The 24697-nt window shown below is 37.3% G+C and overlaps 1 protein-coding gene across 1 annotated transcript in view; it reads right to left on the bottom strand.

Annotated features, from left to right (window-relative positions):
* The window catches only part of ATG10 (autophagy related 10), a gene marked incomplete at both ends in the record, with an annotated part of 296512 nt that overhangs the window by 104855 nt on the left and 166960 nt on the right, over positions 1–24697 (bottom strand). The window contains one exon of the mRNA XM_080706420.1: positions 2042–2180. Coding sequence (XP_080562546.1) covers positions 2042–2180 — 139 coding nt within the window. The remainder of the gene's footprint in view (positions 1–2041; positions 2181–24697) is intronic.

Raw genomic sequence — 24697 nt, 5'->3', positions numbered from 1 at the left:
TTAGAATATCCATTGGTGAAGTGAGGCGGATAAAGAAAAAAAAATTATTAGAATGTCATAAAGGAAAGAATCATTTTGCATGTTTCTTCACAAGAAAACATTTAGCATGCTTCGTAAAAATTAAATTTTGGTATTTAAATATTCCTAAGCAAATACTACATAGATTCTGGACTGAAATGAATTTAAAAATTCCTAATACCCATTCCATAAACACAGAATTAGAGGTGTGGAGTAATGCTTTCACAAAAACTAAATGATTTGTTTTGCTTTTCTTTTTTAAGCATAAATGAAGGACATCTTAAAAGTATATTAATAGAATCCAAGAATGCTAGGTGTGTGTGTGTGTGTGTGTGTGTGTGTGTGTGTGTTATAATGAGTAAAGGATTTTAGGAAGGATACTAATAACATTAAAATATAATTGGACTTCCAAGAACAATTACTGTGCTGTACTCTAAGGGGAGCTGTTGGCACATAAGAGCAAAGTACATGTATGAGCTCATCCTCCAGCCTCGGCAAGACCCACTTCCAGCTAGAAGCAGTCATGTTTCAACACCTCCGATTCCCTGATGCTGACAAGCTAAACAACTTGTTTTGTCTCTGGGAGCTCTTCTCTGGTGATTAACTGCTTCTAGTGAATACTAATTATTTGGAGGTACAGTATCAAAGTGGTGCCCTATTTCCTCTACCTGCAGCCTTGACTTGTCTTTGAATCTAGAAGGTATTAGGTAGAACCATTGCAAATCAGATTCAAGAATGTCATTCTTCTCCCCCCACCCTGAGTAATAAATATATCTTCTACTTTTGGGTATAGCACAGCTCACTGACAAGAAATCTCTTTTAACCTCTGGGCTGCAAACCAAATGTAATTATAAGAAAGTGAGTGTTCTAAAGAACTTACAATAATCTTATGGATAAATCTGCAGCAAGAGTTTGTGAATTAGTGAACTATCAGTGTCCTCAATTCCCCATGTCCCATGTTGAAAATTTACCCCAAATTGTCAGTTCTTAGGAACTGCACCTCAGATTAAAATCTTCTCACCAGGGAGTCTATGAGAATTTGTTCTTGTGTTTTAAATCCTAAGTGCTTGTTAAACCGCCAGCACTGCAAAATTAGAGACCATTAAACAATATAAGGCAGCAAGTGATTAAATCTACCAAATACACATTCAGAGCAGCTTAAGCTACTTTTTAATTAAAAATAAAATATCATTGGCTAGATTCAGATGTCTTAGCTATCCAGAAAAAAAGTTAGATGGTTGTTCAAAATGAAAAAATGCTGCAGATAAGGACAGATCAAAGGAGACACAAGGAAGAGGGCAGGATGTACAGCGGGCCCTGCTTGGTTCCTGGAAACAGGGTGGCAGGGTATCCCAATGCTGGTCCAGTTCAGGCAGTGGACATAAGGGGGGAGCCTTCACTGTACTGCAGGATGAGGATGCCTTGTGGCTGCTGATTAAATAAGCTTTATTAGCAAAGGCCTCCAAGGAAACAGGGTGTTTCACCTTCTTGGCAGGGGAATGAGTTGAGTAACAACATCACAGGAAGGCCTTGAAGATGTATAGATGGTCAAAGGAAATGTTAGTGCTATTTTTAAATACAGCTTAGGCTAATTGATAAATACTTCTTGAAATAATCATTAGCTTTAGGGGAAGGAAGCAAGGGGGCTTTTGAGTTAATGGGATCACTTGAGATTGAAAGAAATTTTTATTGTAAAGTTAGAAGTAAATAAATCTTGTAGCTTTAAGTTGTTCCTACTTGTTTAAAGTAAAGAAAAGAAAAAGGGCCAGGGGGCTTAGTCAACATCAGGCAGGAGGCCAAGAATCTGAAGATCAGACTTAAGGCTGGGATGATATCATTCACTCTGAAGTCTTGCTTCTCTTTCTGAAGCATGAGAAAATTTACTGGTAAAACCTTACCTCACCCACAATTTCTTATTTTTAACTCTTACTTTTTTTTCCTCTCAAGAATGATTTTCCAAATATGCTTTCTGCTTTATATGTAAATGTTATGAATATAGTTTTAGCTTCAGACACAGTCTTACCTAAAAAGCTTGCCCTGAAGTAAAGGATGGGCACTTGGTAGCTACAGGAATATAAAACATGATACTCATATTTAATCACTTCAGATGTTGCTGCAGTATCAGTCACTTCACACTCATCTGAGGGTAGCTCTAAAGCCTCCTGGAAAAAAGCAAAAATAAAAACAAAATGTATCTGTCAGTAAGAAAAAGAAGTAATATGGAGAGAGTAAGATGAGGTTTCTTCTTGCAAAATAACAGTTAAATAAATATAGGGCTATGAGGTAAGGAAAAGGGGGTTTCCTGTATTAATGTTTAATATTTGAGTCCTGTGTAAATAGCAAAACCAGAAACATTAGCATTAAGTAATTCCAGATTGTTTTGGGGACAAAGCAGTTCTGGGTAAAGAAACAGAAGAAGGAGGAGAATAAGAGTAAAAAGCAAAAATATCTACTTCAACAGTAACTCTGAAAAATCTTTATTGTACAATTTTAGTAACAAGATGATGGCTATACAAGCTACCTTCTTTCTTACCTGTGAAAGCTAAAAACATCCTCACAATTGAATGAGAGGCTGTGAAATGTCCCTAAAGATTCTATTGTACTTGCCAAAAGATGATTCATTGTGTACTGAACAATTCCCAGTTCCATTTTGAATAAGAATGTTATTTTACAAGAGGTTGAGTTTCTTAGGTATATTTCAAAGCCTGAGATGATTCTGTTTTCCTCATTATTGTGCTATCTTTGGTAAAGTTTCACAATAAATCTTGATTTATAATAGAATAGATGGCAAACATGAATGTCAACTTAAACAGGATTTTATAAGCAATATGATGATAGTTGTTGTACTTCTCATCTAATCATTCTTACCGGTAGATTTTTTTTCCCCAACGCACAGAGGTTTCTTAAAAATGAAGCTTAGACAGCTATATACCTGTAGTCCCAGCTACTGGGGCAGGAAGATCACCTGAATCCAGGATTTGAGACCAGCCTGGGCAACATGATGAGACTTGTCTCAAAACAAAACCCAAAACTAGGTGTGGTAATACACACCTGTAATCCCAGTACTTGGGAGGCAGAGATGGGAGGATCGCATATTTGAGATCAGGCTCAGCAACATAGTAAGACTCTCAGCAACCTAGCAAGACCCTATTGCAAAATTAAAAGGGGGCTGAGAATATATAGCTCAGAGGTAGATTGTCCCCACGTTCAATTCCTAGTCAGTCGCGCCTCTCTCTCTCTCTCTCTCTCTCTCTCTCTCTCTCTCTCTCTCTCTCTCTCTCTCTCTCTCTCTCACACACACACACACACACACACACACACACACACACACCTTAATGTTTACAAGCAAGTAACTGAATACACTGAATCAGAATCTGATTCTATCCATATGATACATTTATTTATTTGGGCTGAAGAATTTCTTTTGAAATTAAATTGATAACAAAGACAAAGCAAGTGAGTTTGGCTCATTTTTACTTCCATTAAAACAGAAATAGCAACAATAAGCAGTTAGAAAGAACTATTAAAAAGATTTCAAACTTTATAAATATGAAATAAGGTTGCCTGTGGCGATCACTAAAGCCAAGACTGCATTCCAGGTCTGAGTTTCCTTTACTAATCCCACTTACAGTCAGTTCATTGTGGAGGTATCACAAAGGCTAAAATCAGTACAGAAGATATTTACAAAATATTTTCACTGAACTCCAGTAAACACTAATAATAAAATACAATGAACTAAATAATCAGAGAGAAATCACTAAAATAAATATCCCAGATACAGAAAATGAATACAGTAGCAAGAAAGATTCATTTCTATTTGTTTGTTTTCAATTTTCATTAGTCATGAGTTTGTAAATATTCTTTCACAACAATTCTTTTAACCCAATTTTTTCTTAGTCTGGGTTGTTTAATATTTATAACTTCTTTTCCAAACATTATAAAAGAATTATATCAGATGGACATGGTGGCACATGTCTGTAATCCCAATACTTGAGAGACTGAGATGGGAGGTTCTCAACTTAAGCCATCAGCAACTTACTGAGACCCTGTTTGAAAATAAAAAATAAAATAGGGCTGGGAGTTTAGCTCAGAGATAGAATGTTCTAGGTTTTAACCCCAGTACCATAAAAATAAAATAAGGATTATATCTTGGCATAATGGTTTATATCTTAAATGTCCCCTGAAGGCCCTATTTTGAAGGCCTGTGGCACTAGAGGGAGACAGCAGAACTTCTAGGAGGTGGAATCTAGTGAAAATCAGGCCACCAGGGCATGCCTTAGTGGGAATTTGAGGGCCTTGGCATCTCCCCCTCACCCCCCAGCTCTGGCTGTTGCCTTTGCTCTTTTACTCTCGCCCCTCCTCTGGCCACTTGGAGGTGAGCAGCTTCCTCCACTATTGACTTCCTGCCTTGATGTTCTACCTCACCACAGGCCCAAACACCAAGCAAACATGGACTGAAGCCTCTGAAACTTTGATCCTTATAAGATGAATTTTCTCAGGCATTTTATCATAGTGACAGAAAGTTGAATAATATAGTTGGTGATAAAAATAATAATAATCGCATGTGCAAATACATAAAATAAAAAGCGAAATTTCCTTCATTCCAGAACTTCTCTATCCCAAATCTGTAACCATTTTTAACAGGATGGTGCTTTCTTTTCCAGATATCTTTATTTTTGGCACACAACTACCTATACACACATACACACCTCCTCCAAACCTCCACTCCTCAGTTATACCATGCTATAAATACATATGCTCACAAAGTTGTATTTTTTACTCACAGACATCCTGCCACCTGTTGCCACAACAGTGCTGCAGATTTCATACTTTTATTATTTTTTACTGTATGACTATGTCAGGGTTGTCTTTTTAACATTTCTATACTGCTAGATATTTTAGACTAATAGCATAATTTCCTTCTATTACAAATACTGCTACAATGAATATTCAACTCATATATCTTTACACACTTCTATTTTTCTATGGTGCAGATTTCTTAAGGTTAAACCATTGTATCAAAGAGTATTTGCATTTTATATTTCAAGAGATACTATCAATTTATCCTCAGAAAATGGATGTAATTTATATTCCCAGCAAATATGTCTGAGAAGGCTTTTTCACCATATTCAATTAATACTGAATATTATATTTTTCATTTTTTTTCTATTTGATGAATTTTTAAATGTCAATCTTTTGTTCTAATTTCCAGTTTCCTGATTATTAGTGAAGGTGAACATCTACTTACATGTTTATTTGTAATTTGAATTCTTCCACAATTGTTTGTTCTCATTCTTTACTACTTTTCTGGTATTTAATTTGCCTGCATTTTTGATGAATTATAAACACTACTTGTATATTAGATACAACTTATTATTGGAGGTAAATACATGTCTGTACTACAGAAAAATTAAGATGTGTAAGTATTGTGTAATATATACAAATGTATATGAAATGTTCACTCAATTGTTTTTCCATCTTGTTTAATATACTTTTTATTATAGTCTTCTTTTACTTTAATATAGGCAAATCTGTACATTTTCTATTTGTAGCTACTGAGTTATGTATCTTCAGTAAAAGGCCTACTCCTATGTCCTTCCCAGCTCTAAGTAATTATAAAAATGTTAAATTATTTGGCAGACATATATGTTGATAAATTAACATTTAAATCATGAGTAAATCTGAATTTTTTACTGTGTGAAGACATATTTTTCAGATGTTTTCCAATAGTCCATCCTTCTTGATTTTAAAAATAAACTAAAAATATTTACTTATTTACTTACTTACTTATTTATTGTGCTGGGCCTTGAACCCAGGGGCATTTTACATCTGAGCCACACCCTTATCATTATTTATTTATTTATTTTTTAAAAAAACAGGGTCTCAGTAGGTTGATAAGAATCTCAGTAGTTACTAAGGCTGTCCTTGAACCTGCAATCCTCCCATCTCAGCCTCTCAAGTACTGGGATTACAGGTGTACACCACCACAGCCAGCTTTTTCTTAATTTTAAATGTTAACCATGATTTGGAGGTATGTATATTCTCATTCCCTTCTCTATCAGAATTCCTAAAGTTAAAATAAAAGTGGTGGTAACAAATATTAGTGAAGATTCAGAGAAACTAGATCATTCAGATATTGCTGGTTGAAAAACCATGTGCAGTTTCTTGTAAAACTAAACATAATTACCATAAAACCCACCAATTGTGCTCTTGGATATCTTTCCCAGAAAATGGAAAAAACTTTACATGAAGGTCATAGCATTTTTATTAATAATAGCCAAAGACTTGACAGTTTAGGAATGCATCAATGGCCAATGGTTAAACAAACTATAGTACATCTATATCATTCTAATTCACAGCAAAAAAAGAGCAAACTATTGGCACACACAAAATCCTGTATGAATTTCCAGGGACTGTGATAAGTAATAAAAGTCAATCCCAAAAGGTTAAATACTATAATTCCACTTAATTAACATTTTTGAAATGGTGAAATTTTTGAAATAAAGAACAGAGTGTTGAATAGTGTGGTCAGGGCAGAGTGAGGATCTGGTTGTAAAAGGGCAAAATGAGAACTATGGAACTGTTCTGTACCTTGACTGTGGTAGTGGCTTTGTAAACCTTCATGTATGGTAAAACTATATAGACACAAGTACACAAACACACAAAGTACAAATAAAACTGTAGAACTCCAAATAAGATAAACTTTATTATATCAATGTCAATATCCTGGGTATCACATTACACTATAGTCTTGAAAGAAGTTACCACTGGGAGAAATGGGGTAAAAGATATATGGCATCTATCTGACTACTGCTTTTTCTTTTTTAAAATATTTCTTTATATTATCTGTAATTACTTCTTATTGCATGTGACTCTAAAGTTATTTTTTAAAGTTCAATTAAAAATTAAAAACAAATAGTGAGGCAATCTGTAGCTTATTAAAAACTAAAAAAAAAAAAATTCTAAGATCTTGAGGTGCTAACAATACAGATAGCAGATAGATTATGCCAGTAAAGAGTCCAAAATCTCGAATTTGTTTTAAAATGATACAGAAGAGTAGTATGTGGTTGGAAGTATAGACTGGGCTTGACTGACCATTAGGGATGATTGATGGGTTGCTTGATAGCTCCCTGGGTATTCATCAGAATATCCTATCTACTTTTGTGGATATTTAAATTCTCCAAAATTAAAAAATTAGGTAAAAAGTTCGGATTCCCGCCAGGCGTGGTGGCGCACGCTTGTAATCCCCGCACTTGGGAGGCGGAGACAGGAGGATCACGCAGGTTGGAAGTCAGCCGCGCTGGCTTAAGAGACCCTGTTTCCACATAAAAAGTATAAAATAGGTCTGGGAGTGTAGCCTGGAGGTAGAAGGGCTTCCAGGAACCCCAGTGCCACCAAATAATAACAATAATAATAATAATAATTTCTTAAAAGTTCTGATTGCATGTCACAGAATACAGAGTCAGAATTCTAACATAAAAGTAACTTGAGTCCTTCTACTTAGCCCAACACTCTCATCCTGGAGCTAGAAATGTTGTTGACTTACCACCTAGATAGTCAGAGGCACAAGCAGGCCTCTAATATATGTCTATTAACACTGACCCCACTGCTCTGTGCACAGCAGTGTGTTTCTTCTTCATTATTACTATGCTTAATTTGTCTGATATTTTGAACATTATATCAGTATTAACATTTTTTAATTTAACATTTTTTTCTTTTATTATGTGATTTAAAAATTGGTATATTTAATTCAATATTAAAATTATTGGAAAGAGAAGTCACAATACATTCATTTTCCTCAAAATGTTGCTATTCCATTAATGAGAGGATACCTGTGTTTAGAAAATTACATTCATTCAAGGAGCTAAAAGATTAAGTGGTTCACATTAATTATAGAAACCTTGATTTTATTGAATTCAATTAACAATAAGTTGACAGTGATCTCTCATTTAGAAGATCTGATATGAATTAAGCTTTATACTAAATCCCATTAAATCGGGATCATGCTGAAGAGACTTCATAGATATTTTATTGAAAACAAACCCAAATACTGTATTGGGCTTTTGAATTGAAATCCATATCTCTATTTATCCTACAGGGAAAAATAATTAAAGGAAGAAAAAAACTTTTTTCTACCACTAATAATCTCTATTACTATTACTGAGCAAACATAACTAATGAGCTTTATTCATGATATCCCTTGAGGAAAATAGAGTTAATTTGTTTATCTTCTACCAGTCAGGTTTTGGTGTTAAACCTAGTATTTGTGGGCTAGAATCATAGCCAAGAAGCCAATGAATGACAGAGGGGTAGTGCTGGCTCTGGGACAGTCATTATTTGTATTTGAGTGGACGTAAAAACCGCCTAATCAGAATGGAAAGATGTGCCATGACAAACTCTTTGCTGATCTTCCTGAGCTAACAGACATTTGATTTTCTGAAGTGATAAAGACTGATGAAGCCTTTTGAAAGACTTATCGAAAATTTAATTCTTTAAGAAAAAGAATCTTATTATAATATTTAAGTGAATTATAAAAAGAATCCATAGGTCTTTAAGTAGCCAGGTCCTTTTTTTGTTCCATGGCTCATTTTACCGTGGGGTAGTCTTTTCATTATTTTAATTCTTTTTTTAAATTTTTTATTGGTGCATTATATTCATACATCATATTGGGGTAAAAAACTTGTGTGTACATACATGTACACATCACTGATTTACACTATTTTAATTCTTAAGAGTGACTTTTTTCATGATTTGTGGCTTTTGATTATGTGACTATCTCAGGGACCTTTGCAAGCCATGCCATTCTCTTAACTGTAAATGTAGTTGGTACATAAGAAAGGTTTCCATAGGAGGCAGGCATATGTCTAACTGCATTTAACAGTGGTCACAAGCTGATCCCCAGGATAGCATTTTAGTGAGGCTCCCCCCTTAGCAGTAATATTATCACCAATGCTACTGATTTTTAAAAAAGAAAAAAAGAGGGACCTTTGACATTCTTTGCTCTCCCTGATACATCCCAGGGCAGAAAATTAGCATCTGCATGGCCAATGTGCATTCCCACTGAGAGGAAGAATCTGTCTCCTGTGTAGGATTAAATCCTTCTCTGCAAACTGGCATGCTCAAGGGCAAGGCAGGAGGGAGGGGACACAAAAACCTGCCAGAGCACATCTGGCAGTTTTCTGGATGTTTACAGCTGGCTCCATTGTGCTCCTTAGGTCTTGTTTCCTTTAAGATCACACAGGAGACAGCAAGGGAGATAGTGCCTAGAGCTGGGCAGCCAACAAACAGGCAGAGGCAATGATGCGACCATGAAGGAGGATGTCCTTTACAGTCCATTCTGGGGAGCACAGGTTCTCTGGCAGGAGGAAATAGTAACAATGCTTAGTAGCACCTGTCATACATTAAGGGAAATTAGTCCCCAAAGAATAATAATATATAAAATGCATGTTTCTCTTGGAGGGGGGTGGGCCCAGAAGGGCTCAGAAGGAATTTTAAAATGAAGTTCTTCTCATCTACTTTTAAAGAGTTCTATGCATCTAAACACAAAAGATTTTGCAGAATAAGGGATCTAAAAATCAGAAATTCCTTATATAATCATAAGAGACTAAAGAAAAGGGAAAGATTTTCAGGTATTCTGAACTTCAGAAATCCATCAAATGTGTTCCTCTTCAGTTACCCTTTACATGTTACATAAAAAAACATCAGTTACAAGGGATTGGGGTTTTTCTCAACCTATTAATGTGCCTTATATCATTTGTTCCTCTGTGTACCAGTATTGGGCAATGGCTTCAAAATGTATTTGAGAAGTAACTTTGGTATTAATGTATTGGAAAATGAATTTGGAAAATGAATTTGATAGTATATAAACTAGGCTTCAAAAAGTAAAAAGCAGGGTCTGGGTACTGCCAGGTACTCCACAGCTGTTATTATAATGCAGAGTCCCCTCAATAAAAGTAATTAGCAAGTAGATAGAAGAGCAGGGACTAAGAGCCTTCATATTCTAACAACAGGTTTACATAATAAATGATATCTAGCAAAAGAGCTAAGAATTCCCCAAGAGTGCAGGAGCAGGGTGCAGAGTATGGAAGGCAGGTACTGGCCTCTGTGAAAGGGGAGCAAACACCACTTGGCCCCTGACTTTGTTAATCATTCTGGTCCTAACAAAGATACCTAGGCTTACACCTGCAGTAAGGCAGGAAGGTTTTTGTGGCCAAGCTAGAAATCCCTATAATCATAATTCCCATAATTTTAACAAAAAAGGAGCCTACAGGGAGTTAGTGGCCAGATTTACACCTAGTTCAGAAGATTACTCAGTAGAACAAGATGAAGGATGTATCTATAAAATATTCCATATCCAGCACCGGGCGTGGTGTTGCACACTTGTAATCCCCACGCTTGTAATCCCCGTGCTTGGGAGGCGGATACAGGAGGATCACGCAGGTTCAAAGCCAGCCACGCTGGCTTAAGAGACCCTGTTTCAAAATAAAAAAAAGAATAAAAATAGGTCTGGGAGTGGAGCCTGGAGGTAGAAGGGTTTCCAGGAACCCCAGTGCCACCAAAAAAAATAAATAAATAAAAAGCTCCATATTCAGAAAAATTCGTTGACTTCTGTTCAAGTCACCCCACTATACTACCTCTGGTATAGGGCTTTATTAAACTCTGTCCTATCTTTCCATCTTTGTAATAATAAACTCATTTAAGCTTCCAGCAAGAGTTCAGGATAGTGTTTTTTTTATACATAGCTAGAACAAGAACCCGCAGATACATCTCACTGTAACGATTTTGGAAACCCAACAGGGCCCCAGGAACAGTTCCGGCACCTTAATACTCTGCTCTAAGAGAAAAGCCCCAAATCACTCACAGCTAAGAAATTCAGCCAGGACACAAACCTAAGTGTTTAGTCTCTAAGCCCAGGGGTCTTCCACTCTGCAAAGGCCATCAGACTTGGGGGGATGGGGAATTTTAAATAGACGTGTCCTTGGGCTCCACTCTTAAAATTCTGATTCTGTAGTTCTGGAGTGGGACTTATGAACTCACTTTTTAATAATAGTGCCCCTGATGATACTAATGTAAGTGGTCAGTGGACTACACCAAGAAGCTTTGCCTCCCAAGCATGAGAAGGATCTATTCTGGGACTCTTTAGCTTTGTATGGGACTATAAACTCAGGAAAGCCCAGTCACCAAGACCCTACAGATGGCCTACACCAGATGATCTTCTTTAGCTATTCAGGAACTCTATTGCTTCATTTGGTTTCCTTTCAGAAGGAACATGATGTATCTCCACCAATTCAATACTTCAGCTCAACATCTCTCCCAGTTCACCACCCCTTTCCTTTATCCAGTCCTATTAAAAAAGAGCTTATTTATATTTTCATTTTTCTTCTAATTGATTAATTTATTCTTCCTAAAGTATTAATAGTTATTAATGGCTTGGTATATAGTCCTTTATCAATTACCACATTCAAAAGCAGATCTGTGGCTGATAATCCTATTCAACGAGAATCTTTAATAGTGGAATTTGGGGGTGCCAAAGAAAAATAAATTTTGTATCAGGCATATAACCACCAATATGTGAGACTTGCCTTATAAAGCAGTCTATGGTTTAACTTAAGAGCTAGAAAATCTTCCTCATTACCTTGCTACAGGGTAAATCAGTTTCCACTAGATTTATCCTTGCAGAAAATTAAGAACCAAGAGTCATCATTTTTTCACATAATATTCTCTCAAAATATGAAGAAATTTTTTATCTTCAGATTTTTCTTCCTCATATTAAACAATTCTAGTTCTTCTAATTTGTCTTATATCCCTAGTTCCACAGAACCTGTAAACTTTTTCTAAAAGGGCCAGAGTAAATATTTTAGGCTTTGTGGGCAATAATGTCCCTCCAGTTGTAGCATGGCAGCAGCCACTGGCAACATGTAAACAGACTCAGCTAAATGCCAATGACATTTTATGTACAAAAATAAGTTGCAGCCCATAGACCTTAGTTTACTTACCTCTGCAACTCCATCTTAAGGCCATATTTAATTTCATTTTATTGCATTTTTATAAGCAGTAAACAGAACCTTATTAAAGGACCTGTGTCTCCATTTGGTGAACTTTCCGTTTTTTCTCATCTTAGGATGTGACATTAAATTTCCTGAGGGAATTAAAAATTCTGAGCCCTACAACACTCCAACATATAGACACAGGCAGGAACTTTCTCAACAAACCTCCAATGCACAGGAAATAAAAGCAAGAATTAACAAGTGGGATGACATCAAATTAAAAAGTTTCTGCTCATCAAAGGAAACCATCAAGAACCTTAAGAGAAAGCTTACAGAATGGGAGAAGATCTTTACCAGCCACCACTCTGATAGAGGGCTAACATTCAGAATATACAAAGAGCTCAAATAGACTCTACATTAGAAAAACAAATAACCCAACAAAAAAATAGGCAACTGAATTGAATAGACACTTCACAAAAGAAGAGATACAAATGGCCAATAGATACATGAAAAAAAATGTTCAACATCATTAGCCATCAGGGAAATGCAAATCAAAACTACGCTGAGATTCCATCAAATCCCCATCAGAGTGGTAAATATGAAGAAGTCAAATAACAATAAATGCTGGTGAGGATATGAGGAAAGAGGAACTTTTTCACTATTGGTGGGAGTGCAAACTAGTTTAGCCACTATGGAGATCAGTGTGGAGATCCCTTAGAAAACTGGGAATGGATCTACCATATGACCCGGCTACACCTTTCCTGGGTATTTTTCCAAAGGGGTTGAAATCAGAGAATTACCGTAACATATGCATACCTATGTTCATAGCAGCACAATTTATAATTTTTATTTTTATTATAATGTGTTCACAAACATCTAATTCCTATTAATCAGTCAAAAAGCCTTCATTACTATGCATTTCTATGCCCTGTGATATAAAATGTTAATTTTTTAAAATTTTATTTATTTTTTTCTTTCAACAATTTTTTATTGAACATAAATAGTATACATTTAAACTATATTTGGTGCCCTCTCCCCCCACCCCTGTTTTCCCTTCCCCCCTCCCACCAATGGTTGTCCAGGTTAACCATGTCATATTCATAATTTTACACATATTCAGATATAGACCCTCATTAATCAAGATCAGCCTTCCTCCTCTCCTATCTTTCCATTTAAACTTTTCTGGTATTTCTCCTCCATTATCTGGAGTCCCACTGGTATCCTCTGTGTTTCCTAGTTTGGGCATATTAGAGGAAACATATGTACCTTCTCCTTCTGTGCTTGGCTGATCTCACTTAACATAATATTCTCCAGGGCTTTCCATCTTCTTGCAAATGATATAATTTTGTTCTTCTTTATGGCTGAATAGAATTCCATTGTGTGTATTTTCCAAAGTTTTGCTATCCATTCATCTGTTGATGGAGATCTGGGTTGGTTCCATATTTTGGTTATTACAAATTGCGCAGCACAATTTATACTAGCCAAAATATGGAACCAACCTAGGTCTCCATTAACAAATGAATGGATTGCAAAATTATGGGAAATACATACAATGGAACTCTACTCAGTAATAAAGAAGAACAAAATTGTGTCATTCATAAGAAGATGGAAAGACCTGGAGAACATTATGTTAAGTGAGATTAGCCAAACACAGAAAGAGAAGGGACATATGTTTTCTCTAATATGCCCAAACTAGAAAGTATTGGGAATACCAGAGAGACTCCAGATAATGGAGGGGAAACCTCAGCAAAACTAGAAAAGAAGGGTAGGAGAAGAAGAAGGCTGAGGTTGATTAACTGGAGGAGCTACATTCAAATATGTGTATAAGTGTGAATATAGCATGGTCAACCTAAACACTCATTGTTGTGGGGGAGGAAGAGAGGGGAGGGAGGGCACCAAGTGTTGTCTGAATGTCAATATGATCCACACAAAAATAAAAATTAAAAAAATTAAATGTAAAAAAAAATTCTGAGTCCTAGAAAAGTATGAAGGTAATTAAATCCAATGGGCAGAAATTTGACTGAAGCCATTTTATAAAGTAAGGTAGTTCTACTATAACTTAAGCAAGTGAGATTTTTAAATATCTTGATGAATAAACTGAAAATTCCTTCAGCATATGAGTAAAGTTCTATATACTCAAATCCAGAAAAGAGTAAATTTCACTTCTAAAAAGTGAAAATGATAAGGTCTTGAATAAATAAACCAAAAGACAAATACTGTAGTAATTTTAGAGGGCTATGGATCTTAAAGCGCATTCACAAGAAGTATCTCAGGTAGAAAATCTTCAAAAGAATCTTTAAGGAAGCAATTAGTTCCTTCCCCAACTCAAAACTGTCTCTAGATCACTGGGTGTGAATGGGGGTATGTTTGTTTGCTCACTCACTTTTTACCTAAAGAATGCCTTAAAGATTTTTACAAGTACCTACCATGTGTTCATGCCGGGACAAAGATTGGGTTGTTGTGTTTAAATAATATTATTTCAAAGAAATAAGAGGAAGATGAAGTCCTGATCTTTCTAATGTGGTACAAAGGATACTCAAAATCTCAGATATGAATACCTCGAGTGCAGGCAGAAGTGGAAAAGGGTGTGGAATTTGAAGTTGGGTATGGGTTAAATTCCTGGCTTTCCCACTCATGGGATGAGCAGATCATTTAAAGGTTCATGCTGCAGTTCCACTTGTTTCTGTATTTTCCCTTCATATTTCACTTATTTAATGTATATAAAACTTCCTAGTCAGAGTAGACACTCTGATACTTATTCACTTATCCAACAAATGTTAAAGGGATCTTCTGTGTTCTAGATCAAGAGTCCCCAAACATTTTCTTAAAGGGTCAATAGTAAATATTTTAGGTTTTACAAACTCTATGTTTCTATAAAAGCAATTCAATATTGCCACTGGAGCATGAGATCACCTGGATAATGTATAACTTACTGAATGTGCCTTTGTTCCAATAAGATACTATTTATGGACACTGAAATTTAAGTTTTATATAATCATAATGTGTTATGAAATGTTCTATTTTTGATTTTCTACTTTTTTCCCCTGAGGAACTGGGGATGGAACCCCGGGGCATTCCACCTCCGAGCTATACCCCCAGCCCTATGTTTTATTCTTTATTTTTATTTATTTATTTTTTTGGTGGTACTGGGATTCCTGAAAACCCTTCTACCTCCGGGCTACACTCCCAGAACTTTTTTATACTTTTTATTTGGAAACAGGGTCTCTTAAGCCAGCGCGGCTGGCTTCAAACTTGGGCGATCCTCCTATCTCCACCTCCCAAGTGTGGGGATTACAAGCGTGTGCCACCACGCCCGGCTCTTATTCTTTATTTTGAAACAGGGTCTCGCTAAGTTGCAGAGGGCCTCACTAAGTAGCTGCGGCTGGCTGAGAACTTGCTATCCTCTTGTCTCAGCCTCCCAAGTACTGGAATTACAAATGTGCACCACCTCAGCCAGCTTCGTTTTCTTTTGTAACCATATAGAAGTATAAAAGCCATTCTTGGCTTGTGAGTGGTTCAAAATTAGGCAGCAGGCTAACATTGTTCAATTACTATTCTAGACTCTCTCTTGGAATCAGGAAACACAGGAAGACAGTAACAACATTTCACCCTAATGTGAGAGTGTGTACCACACAATCATACAGGTAACTATGAAACTATAGTTCTAACAATCTCTACTAGAAAAAATGCACATAGTCCCCATAGGGTATAATGAGATTTTAATAATTTTTCCCAGCTCTTTCAAGCCAAAGCTACTTTTTTTTTTTTTTTTTTTTTTGGTGGCACTGGGGGTGGAACCCAGGGGCTTTTCTACCTCCAGGCTATACTCCCAGACATATTTTTTGTACTTTATCTATTTGGAAACATGATCTCACTAAGTTGCTGAGAGCCTCACTAAGTCGATGATGCTGGTTTCAAACCTGTGCGATCCTCCTGTCTTAGCCTTCCAATTGCTGGGATTACAAGCATGTGCCACCACACCCAGCCAAAAGCTGGTTTATTAATATAGCATTCACCACTTGAATATTCTAATCCCCATCTCAAGGATTACGTTTAGTTCAACAATTGTGTCACCTACTCGGATTTTTTTTTTTTTTTTTTTTTTTTTTTTGGTGGTACTGTGGTACTGGGGGTGGAACCCAGAGACTTCCTACCTCCAGGCTATACTCCCAGATCCATTTTATATTTTGTTTGGAAACAGGGTCTCACTAAGTTGCTGAGAGACTCACTAAGTAGCTGAGGCTGGCTTCGAACACGCGCGATCCTCCTGTCTCAGCCTCCCAAGCGCAGGGATTACAAGCGTGCGCCACCACGCCCGGCTTCACCTACTCAGATTTTTAAGAACTATTTTTTTCTGGCTTCACCAGATTACTACACTTCACCAATTCTAGTCACCTACAATTCATTACCCATTACCTCTAGCAACCCAAACTTGTTTCTAACAAACTCTTGCTGCAGCCCTCTAAATAGTCTCTTCTTGTACTATGCTCTGTTCACTACAGTCTGCCACCAGCAAGTGTCCCTCTCTGAGCTTTACACACATTCATGTGTACTCACATAATTGCTTGCACATAGGCACATTCATCCAACTAATGGTCACTGACCATCCACTATGTATGAGGCATAGTGCTTCTGGCACTGGAGATATGTTGGTAAACAAAATTGGTACGGTCTGTTCTCAAAGAGGCTAGAGAGAGGGTGAGAGAAAACTAAAACCACTGCATGAACAATTATTTAATTAGAGTGTTGCAAGTGCTATAAGAATGTGTGAATGCATGGGGAAGGCCTTATCTGGTTGGGGTCATGGAAGGGCTTTTCCTTCTATTGCATACATATATTCCTTGGGATGTGAGTGAGGGCTGGAAATCCACTAGTCTTATTCACTCATGAATCCTGAGTGTCCTGAACAGTCCCTGGCAAACAGTGGGCATCAGAATTTATTGAGAGAAATAAATACATGAAATGAGTGTAAACTCTCTGTTGCTATTTCTATCCTATGAATTAGAGGCCTCTAAGCTGTTTTAATAGTGATTCTAGGAGTCCAAATGTTTCATCCCTAATATGTTTATATTTACCTCCTGATTAATTACAAACTCATATGTATGTATTATACACTATGTGTGTTCTAAAATTTGCAAAAAAGTTTAAAGGATAAGAAAAAGATAATGAGAAGATATTTTCCATGTAATCAATCATGGAAGTAGCCCTCACACCCAGCTCTTTGCTGTGAGCACCAAATGGTCTTGACTGGATCCTTGCCCTTGCCCCTTTATTGGGCATTTTAACATTTTGTTCTCAGATTTTCTGAGACAGTGGTTGATTTCGAATAAAGCTGCAGAAGTGTTGATTTTTAGGAACCTGTTAAAAAGCACCTCAAAACACTCACACATGCTTGTAGCCTATAAATGAGCACACAAATACCTGGGTTTTCCCAGGTACATTACACCAGAGTCAACAATGCTGAGCAGTCAGGCATGCCTGACCACAGTCCTGGAACCCCAATGTCCAGATCCCACATGCCTAGGATCCTGCCTCTCACTCCAGCTCTAGGAGCAGCATCTTTAATTCAGAGTAGTATCTGAAGAACCAGAGGTAATTTACTTTTACTGTTTAAAGATCCCCATTCTAAACTGCACACAGACACCTGTGTTCTACTCATATAAATCCAACAACAAATACAGGATTACAGAAAAACAGTTATTTTATTAATCATACAGGTAACTTTTTGTCAATGATATTTAAATGAGACCAATTTGATTAAATAAGCATTTTTTGTTTTAGTTTTGCTTGAAATTCTGGTTGTGATATGGCATTTCAAAGGTCTGGCTTCAGTCCTTTTTATACTTTTTGAAAAATGATTTTAAAGATAACAATGAATAAGAAAGATCCACAAATTGACATGGAATAAGGATATCACTGGCTGTGTTTAGAAAATCATGACTCTCATATTTCAGTCCCCTTTTACAGTTGTAAGAAGTTGGGCTTCACATTCTGGGTGCTTTACAAGGAGTTGCTAGTCAACTTTGTACTTTCAGCAGGCAGAATATACATATGGTTGATAGTCATCCTTAGTAATAGTAAATGTCATTACACGTTAAAAATAATTTCCCAACCAGGTGCAGTGACACATACCATTATCTCAGTACTTGAGAATTTGAGGGCATCACATGATAACTTAGTGAGACCCTGTCTCAGAATAAAAAGAGCTATGGATGCAGCTTGGTGACAGAATGCTTTTCGGTTCAATTTCCAGGATCTTACACGCACAAAAAAAATTCCTTAATTTCATCTTTGGATATGTGCTATCCCACCAAGAATGTATTAGAGTTCCCACTTCTCCGCATCCTCACTAGAATTTTTTGTTGTTTTTATTTTGAATTATTGCCATTCTAGTTGGACATAGGTGAAATCTTGGGGTGGTTTTAATTTGCATCTCTCTGATTGCTAATGATGCTAGCCATTTGAATTTCTTCTTTAATGAAGTGTCTATTTCACTTGCTCAGTTTTTGACTGGGTTATTTATTTTCTTAGTGCTGACTTTGGGGTTAGACTTTTCCTATTTTTCAAGGGCTTTGAGGTGTATCATTGGGTTATTTACTTGGTGAGTTTCTGTTCTTCTTATGTGGGTACTCAGTGTATGAATTTTTCTCAACACTGCCTTCAAGATGTCCCAGAGGTTTCAATATGTTGCGTCTCTATTTTTGTGTTTCTAGAAATTTATTGATTTTACCCCTTACTTCATCTGTGACTCATTCTTCATTCAGCAGTATGGTGTTCAGTCTCCACATGTTTATGTGGTTTCTCTGGGTCTTCTTATAGTTTATTGCTATTTTCATTCCATTATGGTCTGAAAAGACACAGGGAAGAATTTAATATTTTTTTGAATTTGCTAGTGCTCACTTTGTGGCCCAGGATGGAATCTATTTGGAGAAGGTCCCATGAGCAGCTGAAAAAATGTGAATTCTGCTGTAGTTGGGTGGAATATTCTATATGTGTCTAATAAGTCCATTTGGTTGATTGTATTCTTTAGTTCTGAGGCATCTTTACTGACCTTTTGTCTATAAGATCGATCTAATGGTATGAGAGGGGTGTTGAAGTCTCCCAGTATTATTGTATTGGGAGTTATGTGTGACTTAATGTCACAAAAAGTTTGATTTAAGAAAGTAGCTACACCTGTTTTGGGGGCATAAATGTTGATTATTGTTATTTTCTCTTGCTGGATTGTTCCACTTACCAGTAAAAATGACCTTCTTTTTCTCTTCTAATAAGGTTGGGCTTGAAATCTAACTTGTCTAATATCATAGTTGTTAATCCTGTTTGTTTTTGAGTTCCACTGGCATAGATTACCTTGCTCCAGCCCTTTACCTTTAGTTTGTGACTATCTTTACTTGTAAGGTGTGTTTCTTGCAGGCAGCAGATAGATGGATTCTGGTTTTTAATCCATTTTGCCACCTTCTGTCTTTTTATTGGGGGAGTTGAGTCCATTTATGTTCAGTGTGATTATTGAGAGATGATATTCTTAACATAATTGACTTTTAACTTCTGTTTGAGGTAGTATTTATTCTTCATTGCTTAGTTGTTTGCTTCATGGAAATTTTTGTTTCTCTGGTTCTGGCATGTATTACTTATTTCTTCTTTGCAGTTAATCTCTTTGAGTATTTTCTCTAGTGCTGGTTTGGAAACATAAATTCTTCAGCTTCTGTTTGTTGTGGAAGATTTTTACTTCCCTATCTAATTTTAGAGATCATTTTGCTGGGTAGAAAATTGTTGGCTACAAGTTGTTTTCTTTCAGAGTTTCGAATATGTTACTCCAGACCCTCTTGATTTCATGACTTGGTTTGGGAAGTTTGGAGTGATTCTAATTGATTTGCCTATGAATGTAACTTGGTCTTTTGTTTTTGTGCCTTTAAGATTATTTCCTTGACTTCTACGTTGGTCAGTTTGACTATTATGTGGTGAACCTCTTCTTTGATCTTGTTTAAAGGGGTTCTATAATTTTCCTGTACTTGTGTATCGACCTCTTGTTTTTTTTGTTTGGAAAATTTTCTGATACAACTTCTTTGAAAAGAAATCCTTGGTTGTTTTCCTGTGATTCTCTAGAGTCGAGTGCAATGAGGAAAGATGCAGCTGTTGTGCTGCATGGGAGCGCAAGGCATGCGGGTTTCTTTTCTGCTCTCTGATTGGTCTTCTAGCTTTTTCCCCCCTGCCTTCTTTATACTTTTTAAAGTTTTAGTGTTTTCTGGCTTTTGTAAGAACACTGTTTTTAAGGCAACGGAGATCGGGTGTCAGCAGGACTGGTATGTACTGCTTCCCTCGGTCACCATCTTCCCAAAAGTCCTATAGGAATCTTTTAAATCTACTAGCTTGACAAGTAGAAACGGTGTGAACTAAAATGGATCAGATCATGCTGGTAAATTCAGGGCAAGGTAAATTCAGAGGTTACTTCCTTAACCTCCTACCATCTTCTGAGTTCTACTTTCTCTTTGTACGCCTTGAGTAACTTGCATGGCCCCTGATCTTCTGACAAGTAAATGAAGTAAAGACATCAACATGAACCCACATTTAGATATTAGTAAAGATTATTATTTTTAATCAAAGTAAATATAAACAGCAGTTCTTATGCTATTTCCCACATCCTAATGGGTTGTTTTGCAAGCCCTCTACGGGCACACATCCTCTGTACTAGTGACCCAAACCACTGTTAATCAAAGTTATGAAGAAGACAAAATTGATCTTTAGCCTTCTCTACATCTTACTCTTTATGGCATTGTTCTCCTCTTTCAGCACGAAGCTCTTAAATTCAGCTCTCTGATTTTCTCTGTACAGGAAAGGGGCCTGATATGTTTACCATTATTAAATGGCACAGGATGAATAGATTAATTCTACCAACAGCATGTCTTTACAGAAAAAGTTCATTGGAGAGAGAAACCTTAATGAATCATGAGCTACACATTTGCAGAGACATGAGACTGTGATTGTGGGACATTGACAGTGGTTTCTCCAGCACTTTGAGAACATCCCCTGTGGGTGACTGTCTGCCATACTGGGAAGAGGCCAACCCTGCGGACGACTATGCAAAGGAAGTTGTGGACCTGACCAGCACCTGCTGAACACTCTAAAGTGACAGTTTACTCTTGGAAGAAACTATGTTTGACTTTCAAATGCTAAACCTCATGTCTCCTCCTTACCAAGCCTGGGCTTTCTATCACTATTTGTGATGCTAATGATAAATCAATATTCAAAAGAAGTTTCCAAAGAAGAAAATAAAAGAAGCTTAAATTGGTGATATTGAATTAATGTATTTTCCTATTACTTATAATGACAAAGAATTATTTGCACAGTAAGAAAAATGCTAATTTTATTAAAGTGCTATTAGATGAGGCTTTTAGACTAACTTCCAGTACCCCAAAAAATTATATGAGTGACTTGATTTGTCAGTTCTAACCTCTTTGAAATCATTTGCCTACACAGTTGCCACACTTGAAGGAAAAAAAACAAATCCAGAACTGACTTGTTTCCTAAATGAATTGGGAAGTTGTCATTAAGAAGCATCTGCTACTTCATTGCATTCATGTAAAAGCATTCTTGTGCCTCTATAACGGACTACTGAGCAGATGTTTTAGAGCACTATACCCATAGCAATACGTGTATCATAAAAATGATAAGGAGCTACAACGTAATTAATGATTTTGGTTCTTCTATAAATGAATTTTACGTTTTTAATAGATTACAAGTTGTGTCAAGAACTGAAACTTCTAACTCAAGCAATTCACTTACAAGAAAGTGAATGCAAAATCATATATAGAAATAAGAGGTCAGACTAAGCATTACACCCAACGTGACAAATCTGAGAGTGTAAGAAAGGCCTCTCCAGGCTATCATTCTACAACGTTCCCATACAGGAACCAACAAATTTGCCATTGAAGATCAACTTCTTTGTGCCCTAATGATTTTCATACCAGATTCATGCATTTTTTTTTTTTTAGAATGGGGGAAATATTTAAAATCTTTATCAGTTAAACACTTTCTTTTTATTTGGAGGGTCTGGGGATGGAACCAGGGGCATTCAACCTCTGAGCTACATTCCCTGCCCTATTTTTATTCTTTATTTTGAAACAGGGTCTCACTAAGTTGCGGAGGGTCTCACTAAGTAGCTCAAGCTGTCTGCGAACCATGACCTTCTAGTCTCAGTCTCCCAAATGCTCCTGAGATTACAAGTGTGCACCACCATACCCAGCATTTAAACACTTTTAAACCTTAGCCAAGCTGGGCGTGGTATACGCTTGTAATCCCAGCATTCGGGAGGCTGAGACTTGGAGGACTGCGGTTCGCAGACAGCCTCAGCTACTTAGTGAGTGAGGCCCTCTGCAACTCAGTGAGACCCGTTTTCAAAATAAAGAATAAAAAATAGGGTAGGGGGTGTAGCTCTGAGGTCAAATGCCCCGGGTTCCATCCCCAGACCCGCAAAAAAACAAATAAATAAAAATAAAAAAGACATCAAGCCCGTCCTCTCCATCAAGCCTCGCCCTTCTCCTGCCCGCAAAAATGCCCACAGAGATGGAGCAATGCATCGAGTCCTTGATCGCCGTTTTCCAGAAGTATGCTGGAAGGGACGGAACCAGCTGCAAACTCTCCAAGACAGAGTTCATAGCCTTCATGAACACAGAACTGGGCGCCTTCACCAAGAACCAGAAGGACCCTGGCGTCCTTGACCGCATCATGAAGAAGTTGGATCTCAACAGTGAGGGGCAGCTCGACTTCCAAGAATTTCTTAATCTCACTGGAGGCTTAGCCATCGCCTGCCATGAGTCCTTCCTGAAGAGCACCCCTTGCCAGAAATGCAACTGAGGCCCCAGCGCCGGCCTCCCTGCCTCTCCCGTCCACCCAGTCCAGTGCTCCCCTGAGCCCAGCACACCATACAGCCCGTGCTTGCTGGTGGTAATAAAACATCTTTTTTTAAAAATACACACACACACACACACACACACACAAAAAAAAAAAAAAAATAAATAAATAATTAAACCTTAGCCAAGATCAACTATTTTGTACCTTAAAGGCCTTCACACCACATTCATGCATTTATTTTCCCCTGAGAATGGGATAAATATTTAAAATCTTTATCAGCTAAACACTTTTAAACCTTAGCCAAGTTTTCTGAGCCCACAGTAGGTTGACAGACTGGGAGGTATGAAGGACTTGGGCAGCAGCAGAAAAGTAAAAAGTATGTATAAACACACACAGTGGAGGTTACAAACTATAACATGTTTCTGCTATTCTAACAAAGTGCATACTTTGTTAGAATGTGTACTGGGGGTGAAACCCAGAGGCTTTCTACTTCTGAGCTATACTCCCACATATTTTATATTTTATTTGGTGGTACTGGGGTTCCTGGAAGCCCTTCTACCTCTGGGCTACACTCTCAGACTTATTTTTTTTAACATATTTTTTGAAACAGGGTCTCTTAAGCCAGCAAGGCTGGCTTTGAACTAGCGCGATCATCCTATCTCCGCCTTCCAAGCGCGGGGATTACAAGTGTGCGCCACCACACTTGGCCCTATTTTATATTTTATTTGGAAACAGGGTCTCACTAAGTTGCCAAGAACCTCACTAAGTAGCTGAGGCTGGCTTCAAACCTGTGCGATCCTCCTGTCTCAGCCTCCCAAGTGCAGGGATTACAAGAGTGCGCCACCACACCTGGCTAACATATGAAATTTTGAAGTAGTTAACAACCATAAGAAAGTCTGGAAAATGTTCACTTTGTAATCTAAGATCGTGGTTCGGGGCGGGGGGGGGGTCAATGTTTTAGCAGGGTTACACCCAGAAACTGACTCTGAGGCAAGGATTTGAGCCAGTAATCTTTTTGGAAAGTAATTTCAAAAACACCAGTACATAAGTAAGGAAGGGAAATAGGAAGGGAATGAAGTAATACAAGGCATACAGGTAATTGTTGCACAGCTGGCACTCATTCTCACTGGGAACTTCTAAGAGATTACAGGACATGCCTCAGCTTCCCTCCTGAGAAGTTAAGAAGTTGAGAATGTGTATTCCTCATGAGCCCCACCTGTTACCACTGAGGAATGCTCCGGAGTGTTGACTCCTGGGATCCCAAGACTCTCACTGTGGATCAGGACATGCACTTGCTACCACTGAAAACCCTCTGGTAGAGCCCCAGGCATACACTAATGACATGATGAACATACCAGGGTCTGGAGACCATGGCCACTGATGTAACAGCCTCCTAACCACAACCCCAATTCCCTGTCCACAACTGTGAAAGCAAAAGGGCTCTGAAAGTTGAAAAATAAAATAAGAGACAGAAAGAAGCACATTCACTTTCTTGAACAAAAGGTACTGAATAGACTCCTAAGTAGTTACTACATTAAGAAATATGGGGAGAAGAGAAAAGGAGAAATGAAGGCAGGGGAGCAAGAGTAAAGATTTTTATCTAGCTGGGTAGTTTTTCTTACTGAGATTTTGGGAATCTTTTCAATCCATAATGATGAACCATCTAAAAATTTCTATTTAGAGTGTTAGAACTCAACACCTTTAAAAACCCTCAGGAAAATCAAAACTCAACCCAAAGGTAAAGAAAGTATGCATATTAATAAAGGTCTCATTTTTTTAAGTCACCTCATTAAATTAACACATGTATAATTTCCATAGCAACCACTCAAGCTCATATACTTCAGAAA

Source organism: Muscardinus avellanarius (assembly GCF_963383645.1).
Source record: "Muscardinus avellanarius genome assembly, chromosome: 1".
In the NCBI taxonomy this organism is placed as follows: Eukaryota; Metazoa; Chordata; class Mammalia; order Rodentia; family Gliridae; genus Muscardinus; species Muscardinus avellanarius.
This window is presented reverse-complemented; position numbering and strand designations above follow the sequence as displayed.